This window comes from Trichoderma harzianum (assembly GCF_003025095.1).
Source record: "Trichoderma harzianum CBS 226.95 unplaced genomic scaffold M431scaffold_6, whole genome shotgun sequence".
In the NCBI taxonomy this organism is placed as follows: domain Eukaryota; kingdom Fungi; phylum Ascomycota; class Sordariomycetes; order Hypocreales; family Hypocreaceae; genus Trichoderma; species Trichoderma harzianum.
This window is the reverse complement of record NW_020209254.1, coordinates 140,092-158,804: the sequence shown is the minus strand read 5'-3', so window position 1 is coordinate 158,804 and position 18,713 is coordinate 140,092. Positions and strand designations below refer to the sequence as shown.

At 45.7% G+C, this 18,713-nt stretch overlaps 5 protein-coding genes across 5 annotated transcripts; 2 read left to right on the top strand and 3 right to left on the bottom strand.

The window, feature by feature from the left end:
* Positions 1-1,842: 1,842 nt before the first annotated feature.
* Positions 1,843-4,652, bottom strand: M431DRAFT_115039 (hypothetical protein). Its single transcript, XM_024911922.1, has 5 exons — positions 4,337-4,652; positions 4,149-4,280; positions 3,835-4,089; positions 2,696-3,756; positions 1,843-2,640 (listed from the first exon to the last, which is right to left on the bottom strand). Exons 1-5 carry the CDS (start codon positions 4,470-4,472, stop codon positions 1,930-1,932), a joined length of 2,295 nt encoding a protein of 764 aa, XP_024774132.1. The 5' UTR covers positions 4,473-4,652; the 3' UTR covers positions 1,843-1,929.
* Positions 4,653-6,062: 1,410 nt separating this feature from the next.
* On the top strand, positions 6,063-7,554 carry M431DRAFT_142324 (hypothetical protein). The gene is made up of 3 exons (XM_024912640.1): positions 6,063-6,360; positions 6,436-6,897; positions 6,960-7,554. Exons 1-3 carry the CDS (start codon positions 6,223-6,225, stop codon positions 7,311-7,313), a joined length of 954 nt encoding a protein of 317 aa, XP_024774131.1. The 5' UTR covers positions 6,063-6,222; the 3' UTR covers positions 7,314-7,554.
* Positions 7,555-9,055: 1,501 nt separating this feature from the next.
* On the bottom strand, positions 9,056-10,014 carry M431DRAFT_85865 (hypothetical protein; the record flags this gene model as incomplete). The annotated part of the gene is made up of 3 exons (XM_024923609.1): positions 9,056-9,208; positions 9,265-9,492; positions 9,649-10,014. 3 exons carry the CDS (start codon positions 10,012-10,014, stop codon positions 9,056-9,058), a joined length of 747 nt encoding a protein of 248 aa, XP_024774130.1.
* A 739-nt stretch (positions 10,015-10,753) lies between these two features.
* M431DRAFT_84586 (hypothetical protein) lies at positions 10,754-11,475 on the bottom strand (the record flags this gene model as incomplete). Its single annotated transcript, XM_024923448.1, has 3 exons — positions 10,754-11,212; positions 11,268-11,339; positions 11,389-11,475. The coding sequence occupies 3 exons, from the start codon at positions 11,473-11,475 to the stop codon at positions 10,754-10,756; spliced, it is 618 nt and encodes a 205-aa protein (XP_024774129.1).
* Positions 11,476-14,063: 2,588 nt separating this feature from the next.
* Positions 14,064-14,651, top strand: M431DRAFT_5131 (hypothetical protein; the record flags this gene model as incomplete). Its single annotated transcript, XM_024919952.1, has 1 exon — positions 14,064-14,651. The coding sequence occupies one exon, from the start codon at positions 14,064-14,066 to the stop codon at positions 14,649-14,651; it is 588 nt and encodes a 195-aa protein (XP_024774128.1).
* Positions 14,652-18,713: the final 4,062 nt, after the last annotated feature.

The following is an 18,713-nucleotide window of genomic DNA, read 5'->3' as shown; positions in this document are numbered from 1 at the left end:
GACCCCATATCCCCAGAGCCAGCCGTGTCCCAGGTGGTTCCGCATTTTCAAGGGCAAGGGACAAATCGCGCGAAGCTGATTCCCTGATTTCCCCAGCTAGACTCCCCCCGCATAGAGGCTGATATCCCCGCACCTACGCACGGCTCAAGACGGCTAAGGAGGACTTTTTGGGCCAAGGCTGGGGAATGGCCTCGCTTTAAAACAGCCCGAAGGGTGTGGGGGATGGAGTCATGCCTTCGCTGGGAGCGTTGCCGAGATGCCGGTGGCTTTACTGTATGCTTGGATTTACCCGCCAATGAGGAGGGAGGATAGAAAGGACACTTTGTTGACGAGGATGGAGCACTATTGGATTTTTTACTCGTCATGAGGTTTTGAATGTATTTTCTCAAGTCTGCGTGGTGGATGAAAGAGGTGATTTATAAGGAGAAGAGAAAACAAGGTTGGCTACATACACGTATCAAAGCACTGAGATAGCTTCGGTCATATGGCTGCCGATCCTTCCACCCTCCAGAGCCAACAGCAAGGGAGCGCTCCTCCATCCGTATTCATGCCTTTGCATTTAGCTTCCAGATTAGACCATATTCCCATGGTTGGGGTGGCATCCGACGCTACACAACCACATGCCAGGCGGCACAACACTTGGGCTTACCAGGATTCGTGCACAATGGAAGCGTTCCAATAGGACGGCCACCAAGAGCTCCTTGGTCATGCTTCAAATAGCCTTCAATAATTCTTTTTGTCTTTGCTGCACCTCGGGGTATTGCTCCGAGCTACACATGCTTTTTACATTCACCACGAGTCGCTTCAAGACACACAAAAGTGCTGTGAAACTGGTTGTTCTGGAGGCAATCAAGGACGCGGATTCATGGAAAATCTGGATCCACAGTTTTGGCTGAGAAGGCTGAGTTGGCGTCTTCGAATAGAAGCTATGGGGACTCCAAAAGCGAGCTCTCCAAAGTATAACTCCAGTCTTTGTGATCGTTGAAAAGCCCGTCTTTGGTAGCGTATGCAATGACGCTTGTGGTCGTTTCTCGGCATCTTTCTTGGCTCCCCCACGGCGGCTTCGCGGGACCGACTGCCGTACGCAATGATATGGGCCCTAGGGATTAATAACCACGTATTCGTCCGTAGTCTAACTTGGCACTTGGCGCAATCCCCTATGTTTGGAGTCTTATTCATACACGGCCAGTTTTCGAGATGCTGAGTCCTTTTCGTTTGGCTAAATGTGTGTGGCTTAACTGGCCTTGGACAATAATTCTTCCTTCATACAGAGTGTTTGTCATATCAAATCGTGACGTTGAGGAATATTCTATTCGCCCCTTGCATTCTCCATTGTGCCTCATTTGTGGCTTTGGCGCTACCACGAGGCACAGATCACGGAAAGGAACTCGGCAGAGACTTGGCGCAGCATCTCCAAGAAATTAATCGGCGCGGGATGTGGTGGGCTGCTAGCTTCAGTACTACATGCACACTACATGTCCTAGGGCCTTGGCAATTGAACTCCGAAAGATGGTTACTCCTAAGTGCAATAATGGCGAGAGGCTCAGAAGTACTCTACATGTCGGAATTGTTGATTAACACTAGAGTTGATATAAGTTAGGCTGTGATGTAGAAACTGGTTGAGAGCCTCAGAATAAGCTAAGGAGCTAATTGTGTAGATCTCATATCCCAAGAACACTGAAGATAAGACATGACTTGTGTACTGTTACAAACTACTTGCTTCTCAATGTTGAGTACACGTGTCACGAGATCCTTTATACAACCATACGGGAATCAATACGAGAAAATGTGAGCTATCAAGAGTTACAATTGTAAAATGAACTAAAAATTGAAATGGTATATCCGGTAACTATGAAATCTTTATATACAAGCCCAATCTATTTGGGTAAACATCCTTTTTCTAAAACAAACAACTCATTTACTGCGGCCTTAGTCCTGGGGCCTCAGTCCCTCGGCCATGGCCAGCAGCAGGCCAAGTGCCTTGTGGGCTGGAGACAGAGTCTTCTTCTTCGAAGACGATGTGTCACTGGACGCCGCGGGAGTGTCATCCGAAGAGTGTGTAGAAGTTGGCTGAGGAGCCGCCGTAGTAGTCGGGTCAGACTTGACGGATCCAGAGGATGGGGTGGCATCGTCGTCAGACTTGATGGGCTTTGTAGGCGCGACCGAAAAGGCACATGCACCGTTGTGCCAGGCGGCCTTTGCGGCGTTCACCCAGAGCAATTCAGGCTTACCAAGCATCTCAGCGGTGTAGAACAGGCGGCAGTCGGCGGGCTGGTAGATGAAGTGGGTGGGGACCTGGTCGTTGAATGGAGCAAATGCGTTTCTGAAGTTGACTGATCCTGAGCTGACTCTGAAGGGAAGCTTGTCCAGGGGAGGAGGGATGGCAGCTGAGAACACGGAGTATTCCTTTTCGGTGAACAGAGGCTTCTTGGCGTCGGTGGCGTTTTGAACAAGTTCATTGGCCTCGTCGTAAAGCTGTGAGATGTTTTCAAGTTCGAGAACCTGGCTGCCCTTGACACCACCGATTCCCTGCATGGGGCCGTTTTGGGCGCGACCACCAGCGGCGAAAACACGGACGCCATAGGGAATCATGTGGTTGATGAAGATGGTGCAGGTTGAGGAGCACTGGCCATCAGTGAGCTAGTGGTAGCTGTTAGTAAACGATGAAATATCAGGGGGAGAAATGGTTGCTTACAATGACAATGTTCTCGGGCTTGAAAGGAGGCGCCGTTTCATTGAGGCCTCCTCCAAGACCAAAGATGTTGATGGGGGCGGAGTTCGGGTCGGTTTCGTCAAAATCGTTGGCAGCGACAATGGCCGTTGAGGGGACACCGAATGTTTCAAAGGGGCCCAGGAACTCTTCCGTGGTCTTAAACGTAGTCTTTTGGTCTGGCTGGACCAGTTCGGGGACGAAGAAGCCGAATTGAGTCAGCAGCAAGTTGTCGGAGGGATTCTTGACGCGGCTGACGGTCTCGACAATAAACTGGGTAGCAGGAACAGAGCGGAATCGGGTTGCCGAGAAGATGGTCATGTTGGGGAAGAAGACGCTGACCAAACCGAAGCCCGAGTCGACAACACCACCGCCGTTGTTGGTGACGTCGATGATGATCCTGGACTTGCCGGCAGCGAGAGCCCTTTTGACAAAATCTTGAGCCTCGAGAGCAAAGTTCTTAACCTGGTCATCTGGGAGGCCATCGCCCGCCGTCGAAAAGGTAGGCACAGTCAGGACAGCAACGTCCTTGAGCTCCGTATCATCAGGGAAGTATCCGATCAACAGGTTGAAGGGATCCTTGACAACGGGCTTGGGGTATGTCTCGGGTGCGGCTTTCTCCTGTGCTGCCTCATCCCTTCGCTTTATGTTCTTGACAATGTCTTCGACAGACCTCTTCTTCGAGGGCTTAGCAGACGCGGGGTCGCAGATGGCATCCCACAGCGCCTCGCCAGTTTGGAAAGTGAAGCCGCCGAGGGCTGTGAGGATGCCTGTGCTGAGAGGGTAAGAAGCCAGAGTTCCGTTGCCATATGTCACGTTGAACTCGTGGACGCCTGGGAATGATTGGAAGAAGGAAAAGCCGCCATCGTTCTCCGAACCATCGCGGCCAATGGGCACGTTGGCCAACATGGAGTTATATCGAGCATCGGCGTCCTGGAGACCGACATTCTCGGAGAGTTCCTCGATATACACCTCGGCACCAACTCCGTTGATGAGTATCACAGGGGATACGTCTGTGTTTCCGGCTGCTAGGAGTTCGCCGTCCGCTGTTTGCCATACTTGGTTAGACAACTGCATCTGGCCATGGGGATGGAAGGTACATATATAGATGCATGAGTACTTACATAGCGTGTAAAGTTTGGGAATAGCAACACCATCAGTAGAGAGTGAAACTAAAGAAAGAGGGCTGAGCCAGGCAATGGCGCCAAATGAACACGGCGTGAGAGCGAGATGGCCATCATTTGCAAAGCCAATGAGATGGGTCAAGTCGAGGTCAAAGTCGTATTGGGACTTGTACAGGTTGGCGGATGCTCTATCACGAATGTTTGCCATGCCACCAAAGAGGTCGATGGTGGAGGAGACGGAGCCTTTGGGCGGATCTAGATATGCCCTATTAGACCCTGCTACAGGAAAGAAGAGGACAAAGGACAAGACATACCTCTCAGAATCTCGCTTGTGGATTGCCATTGAAGATATTTGGTGTAGTCGTCGACGAAGCTCACTGCGAGGTCGGACTTGAAAGGTAGTGATTCCAAGCAAGCAAGTCCAAGCTCACTTGAAAATCGGTTCACTGCGTTGTGTTAGGCGATGTGATGCAGAGACAATGCCAACAGATTCAAGACTGACCATCTTTTTTCACCAAGGCGGCAATCTGTGCACAAGGCTCGGCAGCGGGAGTTTTTGCTGATGATGTTGATGCTTCTGCGGCGAGTGCCGTTGTCGCGAGAGCCGCGACGGCGGAGAGGCGTGATAACCAAGCCATCACTTCTATGGAGACAAAAGGAATAAAGACAAACCGCTGCACAAAAATAATAAAACAATGCTGGATGGAGAGAGGAGAAGAGAGAGAAAAGGATTAGAGAGCCACGACACTACTCTTAAGTGTTTGTGGTAATACTCTTACTCTCTTTTTGACTTGGCTGTTTATGGAGTTGAGCTTTGCTTGCCCCCGTGAATATTAATATTTATCTGAACTTGCCGCACACAGCCCACCAACTCAGAGCCTCACTATCAAGCTAGGATAGGTCGACTCCATCAAGGCCATTTTCTTTTTTTAGGGCGCAGCGCTTTCCCCAAAGAGATCTAAGAATCGAGGCATAATGGAGTTCACACAGCCCACCCCTGTCTGGGCTGACGGCGACCCGCAAACACAGCCTAACTTTCCAAAGCTGCGGTGAAGTTGGGTGCTTACACAGATGTGTATTCAAAACACGGTAGGAATGCTAGTTTAGGTCCTGAACTTGATGTAATTTCACATGATTAGTTGTTGCTTTGTGTGTCGTTCTATTTCCAACCACCCCGAGCTAAGGAGTACACGATGCTGATTTGGCACATGAACGCATTGGGTCGACTCTGCACTCGGGACCTCACTACCAATCATCGGACAAACTGTAATAGAGAGTCAACTAGAAATAGATACAAAATATCAAGAAAGAGACAAAATATATAATAGTAGTACAGCTAGAGTACAGCTAGAATCGAGTTCTAAACGCCTATGCGGGCGCTTGACGTGATCACAGACATCTGCTAGCACGGGCAAGTTCGGCAGGCATATGATGTGATGAACAGGCATCTACAAGCACGGACAAACTCGGCAATGTGCCGTTGGGCTGATATGGATCCTCCTGCATCCTACACTACACCTTTCGCACCATAATAACTGCCGTAGTATCATGAGCACCAACAGATTTACGGAGCTCCAAAAGAACCGCCCGAATCTGGCGGGGGAAGGAAGACACTAGAGAAAAATAGTGTGCTGGCTTCTTCACGCTGTACGAATGGGTCCGGCTCAACAAGTCTGGTCTGATTCTGGGATCAAACTCCGACGAAAGAGTCCGGTGTTAAAGCTATTCCCAGGACTATTCCCAGGACTATTCGCTGTGATGAACTCCGCGAAATTGTTTACCGGCATGGTTTACTAAACAATATATGCTGATCCCTGACGATCTTGTCAACTGTAAGCTCAGAGCTGGGCTCATCTGCAACACCGGCACACCTCTGGCACCTCTCCAGGAACAGAAAACGAGCGTTTCCGCCCTATCGCAGCTGTCAGCTTCCTAACCACAATCATACTAAGCTCTTCGACCGTGTCATACTAAGCTCTTCCCAGGCATGCAACCCTGTCGACTCGCTTCAGGGTCTTGCTCCACACTCTGTCAGATAGCTAATGCCAGCGTGGCTGAGCCCATGATGACCGGCCCGCTTCTAGGCTGATTCTAAATTTATACTTAGATTGCTAATTAGGAGTTTGCTGTGCATTGGCGCTCGAACAGTTGGCCTTGGCTCATTTATTATAGCAAACGGCCTTTTCTGTTGAAGAGTTCCATGTTATTTGCGGGCTTACAGAACTAATACTTACTCTACGCACGCCCTGCTTTGTATGTTTGGAGCCGCTTCCCGCCAGAGCGTGGCATAAGTATATTGGCAAAACTCGAGCCCGTCTGCGTCGACTTTCCTTCCTTTCCTTTCTTTGTCAAATCTTTAGCCATTGTCGTATTGTCTTCTATTCAAAAATGGGTAAGGGAGGTCGTATCGCGTGCATCGCGGTGCCATATCTATGGACGATAGGTGCTTTAGTTGCCATCATTTTCGTGGGCATCGGTTCCACGGATTCTGATTCAGCTACACTAAACAAGCTGTATTTTATGAGGGTGAGTTTTCTTGCCTTGCGTCGCAGATTTCGAATGGCGTCTATCTGCGTAGAATCCTCTGACTAATTACCATAGGCCGATCTCTCCAATGTCACGGCCGTTGAAGCGACTAGATTCGGCGACCAGCTGCTGAACCTCACCTCAACCGCTATGCGAAATGCTAATGCCACCGAGGAGCTTGCCGCGGCTATGGAGGAGGCGGAGAAGGACGGCGAACTACGCGATTTCTACAACATTGGTCTCTTCGGTTATTGCTCCGGAGACAAGGAACACAACGAATTTAACGTCGACTTCTGCAGCAAGCCCAAGGGAAGCTTTTGGTTCAACCCGCTGGAGGTCTGGCACTTGAACATCAGCGGCGTGCCTGACTTGCTCCCAACGCACCTCCAGTCTGAGCTCAAGACTTACCAAAAGGTGTCTCACTGGATGTTTGTTTCATACGTCCTTGCCTTTGCCACCACCTGTCTTCAGCTGCTTGTTGGCTTTTCGGCCATTTTCAGCCGCATTGGAAGCCTGGCTACAACCGTCGTGGCTGTGGTAAGTCTAAATCTGTCGCAATCGAGCATCTGTCGTACCGTTTTATTAACAAATCTCTACAGGTCGCAACCATCTTCATGTTCGCTGCAAGCATTACTTCAACCGCTCTGTTTGTAGTCTTGACCGGTGTCTTCAACTCCTCCCTCAAAGAATACGGTGTCAAGGCCAACTTGGGCGGCAACCTTTTTGCCGCATCATGGCTCGCCGCTGCGTTATCCCTGGCAAGCTCAGTCCTGTGGCTCTTCAGCTCTTGTTGCTGCTCGGGCCGCTCTTCAGCTCCTCGCTCTTCTCCGCAGCACAGCTACGAAAAGGTTGATATGGGAGCTGGCTCTGGCTCTCACACAGGTCATACCACAGCACCCGCACCCACCTTCGATAACACAAATACGGCATACGAACCATACCGCCACAAATAAACACGCAATGGCATACCGACTTCCTATGTTATGAGGACGGGGAAAAGAGAGAATTTACACGGTGTATATAGTATTTTTTAGCTTAGGAGGGGCTGGCTTTTCTTTTCTTTCTTTTACCTTGATGTATAGAGCGTGATTTTTGTCAATGGACGGGGACAAATTATAGGCGCCAGTGCTGGAACTCTTATATCAGAGCGGTTACGCTCAAGCAAAATGTATAAATTTTAAGACATTCGTGGAGTTTATCCGCGCTTGCGTCTCACTTGGTTTACTCAGCATGGTTTGATGTCTCAACTCATACAAGCCTACGTGTTTTCTCATAATATTCCGACAAGGTGTAGGGTTTGATGCTTTTGTGGAATAATGTAGAACCCATTGGTGTAAGTCAAAGCCCGATCCCTAAAAGCCGCCGCTTTCATCGGCTTCTGATACATGTATCAAATAACCTCTCACATTGGAACATAATGTGACAGCTTTGACCACTGTCTCCTGCTATTCACAATTCGCCGAATATGCAGCCAGGTGGATTTGGAGCTGGAATATGGAGCAATAATACCCTGCGGCCGCATTAGGTAGGCTGAATCACTTGCTGCAAGCAGGGAAGCTGAGCCTACGAGCTCTGTAGCTAACGATATTGGTAAATAAATTCCGTACGCGTGACATGATCCTAGTTCAAGGGCGCAACCGGTAGGAAAATGACAAGTGCGCAATGAAAAGTCATATATGCCTTTGTTGCAACAGCCTCGGACAACTGGAAAGTCCTAAGAAGGTTAATAATGCCGGCCCAATAACTGAAAGAGAACGCTTCACGATGACGCCAATACTGCCACTATTGGCTTCAGCCCTATGACGAGGGTCTGGACGAACTGCATAGCCCCATTTTACCGCGCAGGGAGGCTGTGATGCCAACGACCCTTGCTCTATCACATTTGGTAAGGTCTCTATGAACATTTGTGGCGGTGTCTCACAGCTGAGGCTTCCTCGTGAACTACACTTAAAAACGAGCTGAACAAGCGGGAAACTTAGTATAAACAATAGTGTCCATAAAAGATTCACTGTAAAAAGAATTCATGGGAGTAGACCTAAGCTGGGTGGAATTCTGCTTCCTCCTCTGCATCATTTTGGATTGGACAACATACTCAAGGTAATAGTTCATACAGTAGCGAAAGACAATGTTTACAAGATTACAGGCAACTCTTGTGATTCATCGAAATATATGTGCTGTACTATAAACTTGTATGCATCATGATGATATATATCCCGTCTAGCAAGTATTTTTAGCCCAATGCTTGCGATCGGAATATTGGTTCAGGGTAAGTTGAGTACGGGTGTCTCCATTCTGGGAAAATGTCTAGTCCAGCAACTGCTTCCCAGCCTTCCGCTGCTTCGAATTCAGCTTTATCACAGTTGGACCTATCTCATCTAGGGATATCATCAGACACTTCTGGGTAAACGTTGGTTGAGCACAGCATCATTTTGAACGACTCTCCTTTGATACAGCCATACCCACATCAACTTCTAACAGACACAATTTCACGTGAAGATTGATAGTATTTGAAGTCATAGAGTACATTGCAAGGTAGTCCGTGAACAGAGATACAGTATTTCCCCTCTTCCAAAGTAGAATATGGCTCTCCAACGTCGAAAACTTTGATGAATCTAAGCGACTATTGCAGTGGTTTCTCGAAGAAACCCACGAATAACGCTCTCAATCGCCAAAAGTAGCCCATTGAATCAGCCACTTAAGACTCCAAAAAGTTCAGCACATCACTGCCGAATTGGGTCGGGAAATGGAAGAGGAAGCCGTGGCCACTTCGCGGGTAAACAATGAGCGTTCCGTTGGGCACTTTTTGCTGAATCACCCAGCTGTTGACAGTGGGGAGCATATAATCATCCTGAGATAAATAGATGTTAGCATAAGGGCTTTGTTAAAGTGGCGAGGGAAGCTCACATGACCGTTTGCTACTAGAACGGGCATCTTCAAATCCGCGAGTCTATCATAGGATCCGTTGAGTCCTTGAGAGGTCTCCGGCGTAAAGAACTCGGTAATACCGTTGCGCATTGTGTTCATTCCGTCGCCTCCATCAGTCAGTCCGTCGCTGAGAAATTTCACGTGCTCTTCACCGGAGCTCTCGACGCCTCGCTCGTGGATTCTCTCCCAATAACCCTGAGCAGCATACTCTCCTTCTTTGGTCATTGGAAAGAACAAAATTCGCATTTGCGGCAACTCCATGTGCTTGGCTCCAGAGTATTCCAAAACGCCAGCCATGTTTGGAGTAGGAACCGACTCTGGTCCAGCGCTGGGACCGGTGCCGCAAAGAATAAGCTTCCGTACATTGATGGTAGACGGTGCATTCAGTCCGACGAGCTGGGTTACCATTCCACCAATGCTGAAACCTAGAATATCGACTTCAGTGAGTCCAATGAGGCCGAGGAAAGTGTGTACATCAGCAGCCATCTGGCGGATTGTTGAAGCGACCTGCCCAGTGCTTCGACCAGCGCTAGGATAATCGTAGAGAATCACATTTCGACGCGCTGCAATAGTATTGATCAACAGAGGGTCCCAATGATCCATTGTAGACCTGAAATGGCCCAAGCAGAGCAAAGGAGTTTCTGTTGCTGCTCCAATGCGGCGGTAGGCATACTTGGCTCCATTGGAAGCCTGTACATATTGGGTCTTGGCTGTTTGCTGGGTTGACATGTTGATGGAGAGATGATGAATAGTTTGTCTTGAAATATATATTGAGTTTGATCTTGTTATCTGATGTTGAACGTGTTGTTGAACAGGAGAGCATACAGCGTATTATATACAGTTCTATATGCTGGGCAAGTGCAGGCAACATTGACAACTCTTTCTATCCCGTTATGAATTCCGACAAATCCGAATCTGCTATCCACATGTTCAAGAAAACAATACATCGAGGCAGTTTCCTATTTCAGGAAGCAGACCTCTTGCCATCAAAAAGCAACAAAGCTCCCGAGAGATTACGGAGTAGCTTTACCGGATTTGCATCTCGGTAAATAGAGCGGCAATAATCGAGATCTCCCTCGCAGCTATGTCGGGTTAGAATCGATGCGCTTTGCCCAACTAGGAACCTGCACGACGAGCGAGTTCCGGTGCAATTATTTTTTATGCATCATCTGTTTCCTGTGAATTGTTTACAAATTCGCGGGATGAAACAATCGACCGTGATACTGTCAGTTGGGAATGGGTGTATTACAAATTCGGTCACATAAATCTCCACAATCGGTCAGAATCAGACGTGCAGTCTGTGGGAACATCTAATCAACTCGGCAGTAAGTACGGAATCAACATATTTGATCATAAACATTGATTTTCGTAAACTATGTGGTGATAGAAGTTAAAATATCAACATGAATATACCAGTCTCTATATACGGAATAACGAGATGGTAGATACTAATAATTCCTTAAACTGCTTAGGCATACCAGAGCTCAGCATCATCAACGATAAGGTTGGTGGTGGTGATGACAGAAGAGCCAGTATACGCGAAAGCATAGCCTTGAACCTGGATCCAATCGGCACTGGTTTCATTGACAAAAACCTGCCAAGGTCCAAAGTTTCCTGACGTGAGAGGAAAGTCTTGGAACAACTGGTCCTTTCCGTCGGAAGTTTTGACATGAATCTGAACAGTGACGTTCGTGATACCCGGGGCTAGCTGATCCTCGCCGTAGACAAATCCTGCATGGAAAAAGCCCGCATTAAGCTTCTCCGACTCTGGGGCGTGGAATCTGATCCCATCGGCGAGGTTGAGGAGAACGTTGCTGCCGGAGGAAGCCCATTCAGCAAAGTAAGTGAAGGGCTGAGAGTTGGGACAAGCAGCAGTCTTGGTGGAGTTGATGACCAAGTTGTATTCAGTACCGGTAATAATGATGCCCTAAAGTTGTCATTAGCTCACTAACAGGCACAAGGAAAAGGCAGTAGTAACTTACGTGGTAAGGATCCTCCTGAGAAAGCTGCGACCTTCCGCATGATTCCTCATTAGAAACCGCAATATCGTCAAACTGATGAAAATTAGCCATCTTGTTAATAACATCCTATTGCCCGACTCACTGTCAAAGTGACATCAGGAGCACCGAGAGCAGAGGCCCCTAGGGCGGCGGCAGCAGCGGCCAAGAAGACGCGAGACAGAACAGCCATGGCGAATTGCGATATTGGAGAATGTGTAAAATATCTAGGAATGCTTGTTCTCTGAAGTCCTGTGTTGAATTCTTCTGTACTTGGAGGAAATGGACGTCCCTTTTATACATGAATGAACTCTTAGATTTGTATAAGCCATAGCCCAATTGACTAATGTGGAGACCGATTTGCACAGGGGAGCGTCGATTCGAGATGCAACGAAAGTATCAGGCCACTCAACTAGTCCTAGCATGTATAAGATCATCATAGCAACATACTAAAGAGGCATAAACAACAAAGTCAGCGTAGCAATATGTTCACAGTATTCGTATATGCTAAGTTGCTGATGCCATCTTTCGCGATCGAATTAGAGCCTTCCTAAGTGGGTTACGAAATGCGAAACCTTACTTGCTACCTGTCCATTGGCTTAGTAACATTTCCATTAGCCTATTAAGGGTTGAAACTAACAGTTGCAAGTGTATAAGCGAGGCCTATAAGTTCTCCGTAGACTCTGTAAGTAACTCAAATACTCTATAGTAGTGAATAAATGCAAAAATCTTTAATCAAGTTTATCATTGTAAACCATTAGTAGTCCAAGCTAGCACAATACATTAACAGATGTAGTAACCGTACAATTAAAATTAGGCACATGTTTGACTAGTTGATTGTGAGACAAAGACTATAGTTGGCCGGCAACTAAAACTATCATGGGTCGGCAACTCAATGTTACGGTGAGCATTACTTCGCAGATCCTAGGCAGACGTCTATGCACATTCTCCTTCCCTGTTAGGCAATCCAATTCAACACGAGAAACATCACATCTGTGGTATGAATGTTCATTGAAACAACAAATAATGCATCAGCAAGGGGTGCATGATGCTATTCGCAAAGCATATTAGTCTATAGAAATGATTCATTTGGGCTCACATGGCTCTCGTGTTGCCTGTGTTGCTGCGTTACCGCATTGTGTGTTGCTGTGTTATTGAGTCTTACTTCTTACAAGAAGGGAAAGGCTTACGAGAGAGAGGCGATGCCAAGAATAAGCTATTGGTTTCTTTGTTGTCCGAAGCTGCATGAAATGTATACGCGTTCATTGTATTTTCCTCGTAGATTCTTCTGATTGTATTCTTCGCAAGCCCATGGGAGAAAAGAAAGGTCACGAATGATTATCTTGGAATACAATCAATAAATCTGCATATGATATCAGGGCCTAAAACTTTCACAATCAAACTATTATCATCTGGTCAGTGATTCTAAATTGATTATACATACAATTGAAAAGCCATAAGACCTCACCGCTCTGGTAAGCTGTATGATTGCTATGGTAAGCTGTATGATCTTGCTGCTATGGTAAGCCTTATGACCTTGTAGCTAATTCCCATACACACTTGATGAATAACTACCTACTGCATCTGCTAAACTCGCAACACTACCTACAATAATAGCATAAGTAGTTAGTATTTCCTATACTAGCACATGCCGAATATAACGCTCCGGACATATTGATCGATGTATCTATTAAAAAGAACCCCCACCTCTGTTTCTTTCTATACTGCCAAACTGCTTAAAAAGAGCCTGATTTTGAGATTTAGCCTCACTTTTGGCGGCGGATGTTTTAAAGCTTACTTCCAAATCAAATATCTTGCCAATAGGAATGAATGCCCTAGCATCTGAGACTGAGTTCACGCTGGAGGGAATGTCAGTCTACCATTATCTCTAGCACTTGGACGGTCAACATACCATATACCACTTTGTCTGTACCGGCTAGTATTCTCAGGATGGCGAGTCTCTGCCACTGCACTACAATAACTTGATGGTAGACAGCGAGTCAGCCTGTATCCGTCGTATAGGGGAAGCTGACTACGGTGGTCCACTTACCGAGTACGAGTCATGTTTCGTCTCCTTGGTTTGTGTTTGTGCAACACATGTCAATTTCGGCGCCCTGGACCCGTGCTTACCCTTGATAGCGGTCTAAAAGTCCTGAGAGACCTGATATTATACACTCCGCCAGCATCTACTTTGTTAGCTTGGTACTGATCGTCATCAACTTGCCAATCGCATCCTGTAAAGTACCAAGCTAACAAAGTAGATGCTGGCGGAGTGTAACAGCTATCATGGATGCCTAAGCACTAGCTCTATTCTTACTTAGTAGTATTCAGGTTGGCTATGTAATGAATGGAGGCTCTGTTGCTACTAAATTACGTATATTTCGTAACCGCATTATTAAAGCTAGCTTCAATTTGACCTTACTGAGGACATGGGTCAGGCTTTATTGTTATAGCATGAGAAGATGGAGTCATAATGATCGAGAATAATGTCTGGAGACATATGTATAAGGTAATCAAACTATCTCTCCTGATTGTTTCTTATGGGCACACTCTTCATCAATACAAAAAGATCTAGTAAGGCATTCGACTCTTTTTCTTCTTACCAACTACCTTCTTACATTTAACCTTACCCTTAGAAGCGAAGCATCAGCACAAATCGGTCTTAGTTCTATCAACAATCTTAACCAACATGTCTATCTGCACTTCTGATCGGGGCCCCTCTAAGATGGACGGGGCTTGTTATCACACCTACAGCGATGAAGCATTTGATGCTTTCACAAAATGCTGCGGCCCCGCTCTGTAGCTCAGGTCTATGACCATAACCGACTGGTTGAAGAAGATAATACTCGAGGTGGGTGCTTCGTCTACTGCCCAACTGTTGACGATGGCCCGAGTCTCTCCAAGCTCGAAAACTGCCTTAATGCAGAGATTGATTCTGTTCAATGCGACCCCTTTGGGTTCTACTCAGCTGCGGATCAAGTTGAGCTCGCTAGGGAACAGGCGAAAGACACTGGATTTTGTCAGGCTTGTCTGGCAGACATAGCAGGCACCGTGGAGCCGTCGACAACGGACGAGGAAAACCTTGTTTCAGAAACTACCACCGCAGAGCCGTCGACTACTGACAGCGAAACCTTTGTTTCAGAAACTACTAGCGGCACAACGGCCAAGAATACTAAGTCACCAAACACTGCTTCAACCACTCCCGCTCCGTCAAGAACCGGGGCTTCTGCAACTACAGCTTCAATTGCTAAAGCGACCAGTACTAATGCTGCTATTGGAGTGTATAAAGCGGATATAGTCCCATGGAAGATCGGATTTGCTATGGGAGCTATGTTATTTACGAGTGCAGTTGCTGGGATGCTGGTCTAACTTAAAGGGGGGTATAGTGAGATAACGGTTTATACCTAGCTGAAGGTAAATCTGAGTCAAGTAAGGGTGCTCTCCTACTTTCATTTCAGTCAAGTGAGATTTTTTCTCAAGTATTTTTCGATTCAACTTTTCAGGTTCTACTTTTCTATTATAACATTTTCTTTTTCGAATAGAGTATATTAATTATTAGAAAGCTACTGAACTTGATATTCATCAATTCATTTAATTATTATTAATTCATCAAGTACATCATTTCATAAACGATTGGAGGAAAAAACATTTATTTAACATATATTACTACTATACCGCTTGCATCAAGCAAGCGCTTATATCCAACACTCCACCGTCACAGATACAGTAGACTCTATAGCAACGCCTATGAGTTTTGGTCTAGGATTCCTACATTTATATTAGTGGCTATAGCTACAGGTTCGCCTGCGGTTCGCCTGCGGCTCTATCTCTTCACGCGATTTTAGACTCTTCCTCTCAGTCCATGTGTATAGTAGTAATTTACAATCAGGCTCCTTATTATCTTCAAAACGCTATATATAAGCTAGATCAGCTAGATTTACTGGAGCCGGGATTAACGTTTATAATAGTAAAAACCAATCCCAACACAGACCTATATCCCTATAGGAGTGTCAAGTAGTATAATTATAATACAGCAGGAAATAAAATTTCTCTAAGGTACATACTGACTAATAAGCTGCTAGAAGCCGCGGCGTAGACTAAAAAATACTTCTACGAAGAAGAATCATATCTAAGTAGTACTTCTTCAACTACTCTAGCGCATATATTCCCCTACGTAAACTTTGGCCCCTCTGCAGCTCCCTATAATAAAACACTTGTCAAACCAACCCCCATGTACAACAATAAGCTCACAAAGACGCAGATTAGCTATATATCTAAGCTTATTCATTATAATGCATCCTCACCAGCTAGAATACGTGACTGTCCGTCATCACTATCACATTAGTTATCCATAACATAGGACTACAATAAATTTCTTCAGTCATCAGCTGCCTCAAAAACACCGTTTCTTCCAAAGAATATCCCAACGACAGACAAGGTATAGGTTAAAACCCGGTATATATATAATAGGCCCGGTCAACGGAACATCCACAAGGTCACGGAGCGCAAAAATCACAGCGGCAAACTCAAGGAAAGAATTTATCTAGGTGGTGTCGATATTTTCCATCGATCCTCATGTAAATCCACATCCCCAACCACACCTTCAGGTTCCCGGAGTATCCTCTCTGTCAAGTCCGAAATTCTCACCGTCTATAGTAAAGCTACCACAAACTTTTTAAGACCTCAAGTTAATAAAATTACTTCCCTATAATATAAATAAAACAAAAAAAGTCCCATTTAGCCAGTTAATAGCCCTGCATAACTTAATTTTACTATAACAAGTCTAGAAAAGTAGTATTTCGAAACAGCTTCATCATGCAATAGCGTAAGAATTTTTAGACAAAATTAAGTGTATATTCTGATCTAGACTGCTAACATAGGAGATATATATAAGCATAGCGGGCACACATATCAGGACATTTATAAGAAATACTCGACTCCCTAATCTTCTTTATCAGTGATTGGAATTATATCGGTAAAGACAGTAGCAGGCCAATAGTCGGTCAAGCTTAAACTCTAAGTAAAGAACTCCATACAACGACCAAAGGTGCCAATCAACCCTAATAGCCTTACAAATCCTTTAGTACAAAGAGATATTAGGCACTGCATACCCCAGGGCTGCTGGGATATTCAAGGTAAAGTCCGATAGCTCTATTGCATAAGCAATAAGCTGGAGTTAGTTAAAGCTGATGTTAAGCAAGACTTAGAAAAACACACCTAAATTTAGTAATTATTTTAGACCCTAGTCGCTGACACCACTGCAACCCCAATCGTATACACAGCAATCTCGGAATCTCATCCAAAGTTCCCCTTCAACCCAGCAGCCACAGTCATAGTTATGCACATTAATCTTGTCACAGCAAGATGCAGTAGCTTAACCCTTGTATAATTCTATTGGGCAGGTGTTTGCATTTAAAAACACCATGTCGCAGTCAAAGGCGCAATTAAAAAAACAAAGTAAACAACAGGCAATAACTTCATAATTACTTAAGATCGAGATCCACTTGTTCTTTCGGAAAAGAGTGCTTTAGAATAGTAGATGAGAAGATAACGAGGCACACTATTAAATACACAAGTATTTATATATCTTTTTTCTTCTCTATAGAATACTAGGAAATCTTATAATTGGACTTTATCCATGGGAATTGATCCATCTTAGTTGTAATGCTACATAATAATATCAGCAATGATGCTGTAAATTGCTGTCGACACTGTGCATGCAGTAAACTTTGAAACATACGTTACACTTGTCTCAGGATGAAGGTAAATCCCCAACAGCATGATGATATCAGTACGACAAGTTAAAAAAATGAACTGATTTTGAAACGGCTGACATTCATCTTAGATGACTTATAGGGTAACCACGAGTCACTCCACGGCATAGCGACTAGATTGCACTACTGGCTCAAATTCATGTTAGATTCAACTGATGTCCTTGAGTCTCCATTACCCTATTACCTCGCCTCTCTTGTTATTCTATAGCGTATAGTGGATTGCAAATATCACCGAGAGTGGATGTAGTCTCTTAAAGCAGGTATATTAGCCGCCTATCAAAACCGTATATTCAGCCCGACAAACTTCATTGGTGTAGCGGTTTCTCATCGGGTTACACTACTGGGCGAAGGAGTGGCGGACTGATCTTTGAGCTACTATGTAAGCTGACAGGATCTGTTGCATACAGATGATCTATGGAGTCGGAATGGTAACAGTTGGCGACTTGTTTCAGACAATTCCTTCGCCCACATCGGTCAGAAAGAGGTGAGGAGTCTTCCAGGCCAATAAGGATGTAATCGGCCGGTCGGGGAGGAATCATCCCCGATGAACCGATATAAACCAAATTTTTGATCATATGACATGCATGTATCACAAAGAGAAACATTTTACGTCACTGGCCAGAGAGGCATCAATTTATAGCGGTCAGTGAGTAAGCCGTCTCATGAATATTGCGTTTCTGGTTTGCCCACAGCTTCTCACATTGATTTGGAAGCTGAAGAGTGATGTTCAGCAATATTTGTGTTCTGATGACTGGCATAGCAGAGTTAAAGCGCGCACTTGGGAATGGATAAGATGCTTTCAGCTTCTATTTCTTGCGCATTTCTTTTCCTTACATCATTTCACGGATAGATCATAAATGCCGTCATGTGTCTCGAGCTTACTGCCTTCCTCTGCGCATCATCTAGCCTATTCAAGTCATCGGAACTTAATTTGGTAGGATTCTTATGACTCGGGTCATATCACCAAGAAAAATACTCGGTGATACTGTAGCTCTCAAGCTCCGTAGGACGCCCTTCTAAACAAGGCATACGCCGAAAGATTCTTGAAGAGCATTGAGCTGGCCGTTTGCGGCGAGTTGTCTGTTAGTAGCACCACTAGGATTTGGGCACTGGAACTCTTACAGGAATATTACATGCACTCCTTGCTCCAGATTGAGAAGGAAGAGGCATGGAATAAAAGCAATATAACATGGCACTCAATTCTCCATCTAGATGGTTTGCCCAGTTTCTCCCATTAGGGTAATTTGGACGAGGAACAAGAAGTTTTTAACTTTGAAGAGACAAAAAACCCCAGTAGCATGTCACTATGGCTGACCCATGCTTCTGCGACGCGCGTAAAGAACCCGCGGTTGGCTAGATCCAACTTGCATAGCTCGGCGCGATCCGAAAGCTTGCGTCGTTCTATCTAAAACTTGGCTTTCTGCACCTTATTTATAGAGTTAATATAGCACTAAGAACATAGAAGCGTCTGATCGTAAGGAGATCCCCTGTTAGTGCATACGTCGTGATGCGTAGGAGATGACGACGACTTATATCCACTATACACGCGGCTATGCGGGTATCCCCAGAAGTGGGGGAGTTTTGCTCTTACACAGATTTTGGTTACCCGTCGAGCTGAGAGGGTTAGTTGATAGGCGGCTCCGGATACTACTGTACA

Coding starts and splice junctions, on each gene's coding strand:
- M431DRAFT_142324 (XM_024912640.1), top strand. CDS start 6,223: ATGGGTAAGGGAGGTCGTATCGCGTGCATCGCGGTGCCATATCTATGG. Junction 6,361..6,435: donor ACAAGCTGTATTTTATGAGG/GTGAGTTTTCTT, acceptor TAATTACCATAG/GCCGATCTCTCCAATGTCAC. Junction 6,898..6,959: donor CTACAACCGTCGTGGCTGTG/GTAAGTCTAAAT, acceptor AAATCTCTACAG/GTCGCAACCATCTTCATGTT.
- M431DRAFT_115039 (XM_024911922.1), bottom strand. CDS start 4,472: ATGGCTTGGTTATCACGCCTCTCCGCCGTCGCGGCTCTCGCGACAACG. Junction 3,757..3,834: donor TCCCAAACTTTACACGCTAT/GTAAGTACTCAT, acceptor TATGGCAAACAG/CGGACGGCGAACTCCTAGCA. Junction 2,641..2,695: donor AGCCCGAGAACATTGTCATT/GTAAGCAACCAT, acceptor AGCTACCACTAG/CTCACTGATGGCCAGTGCTC.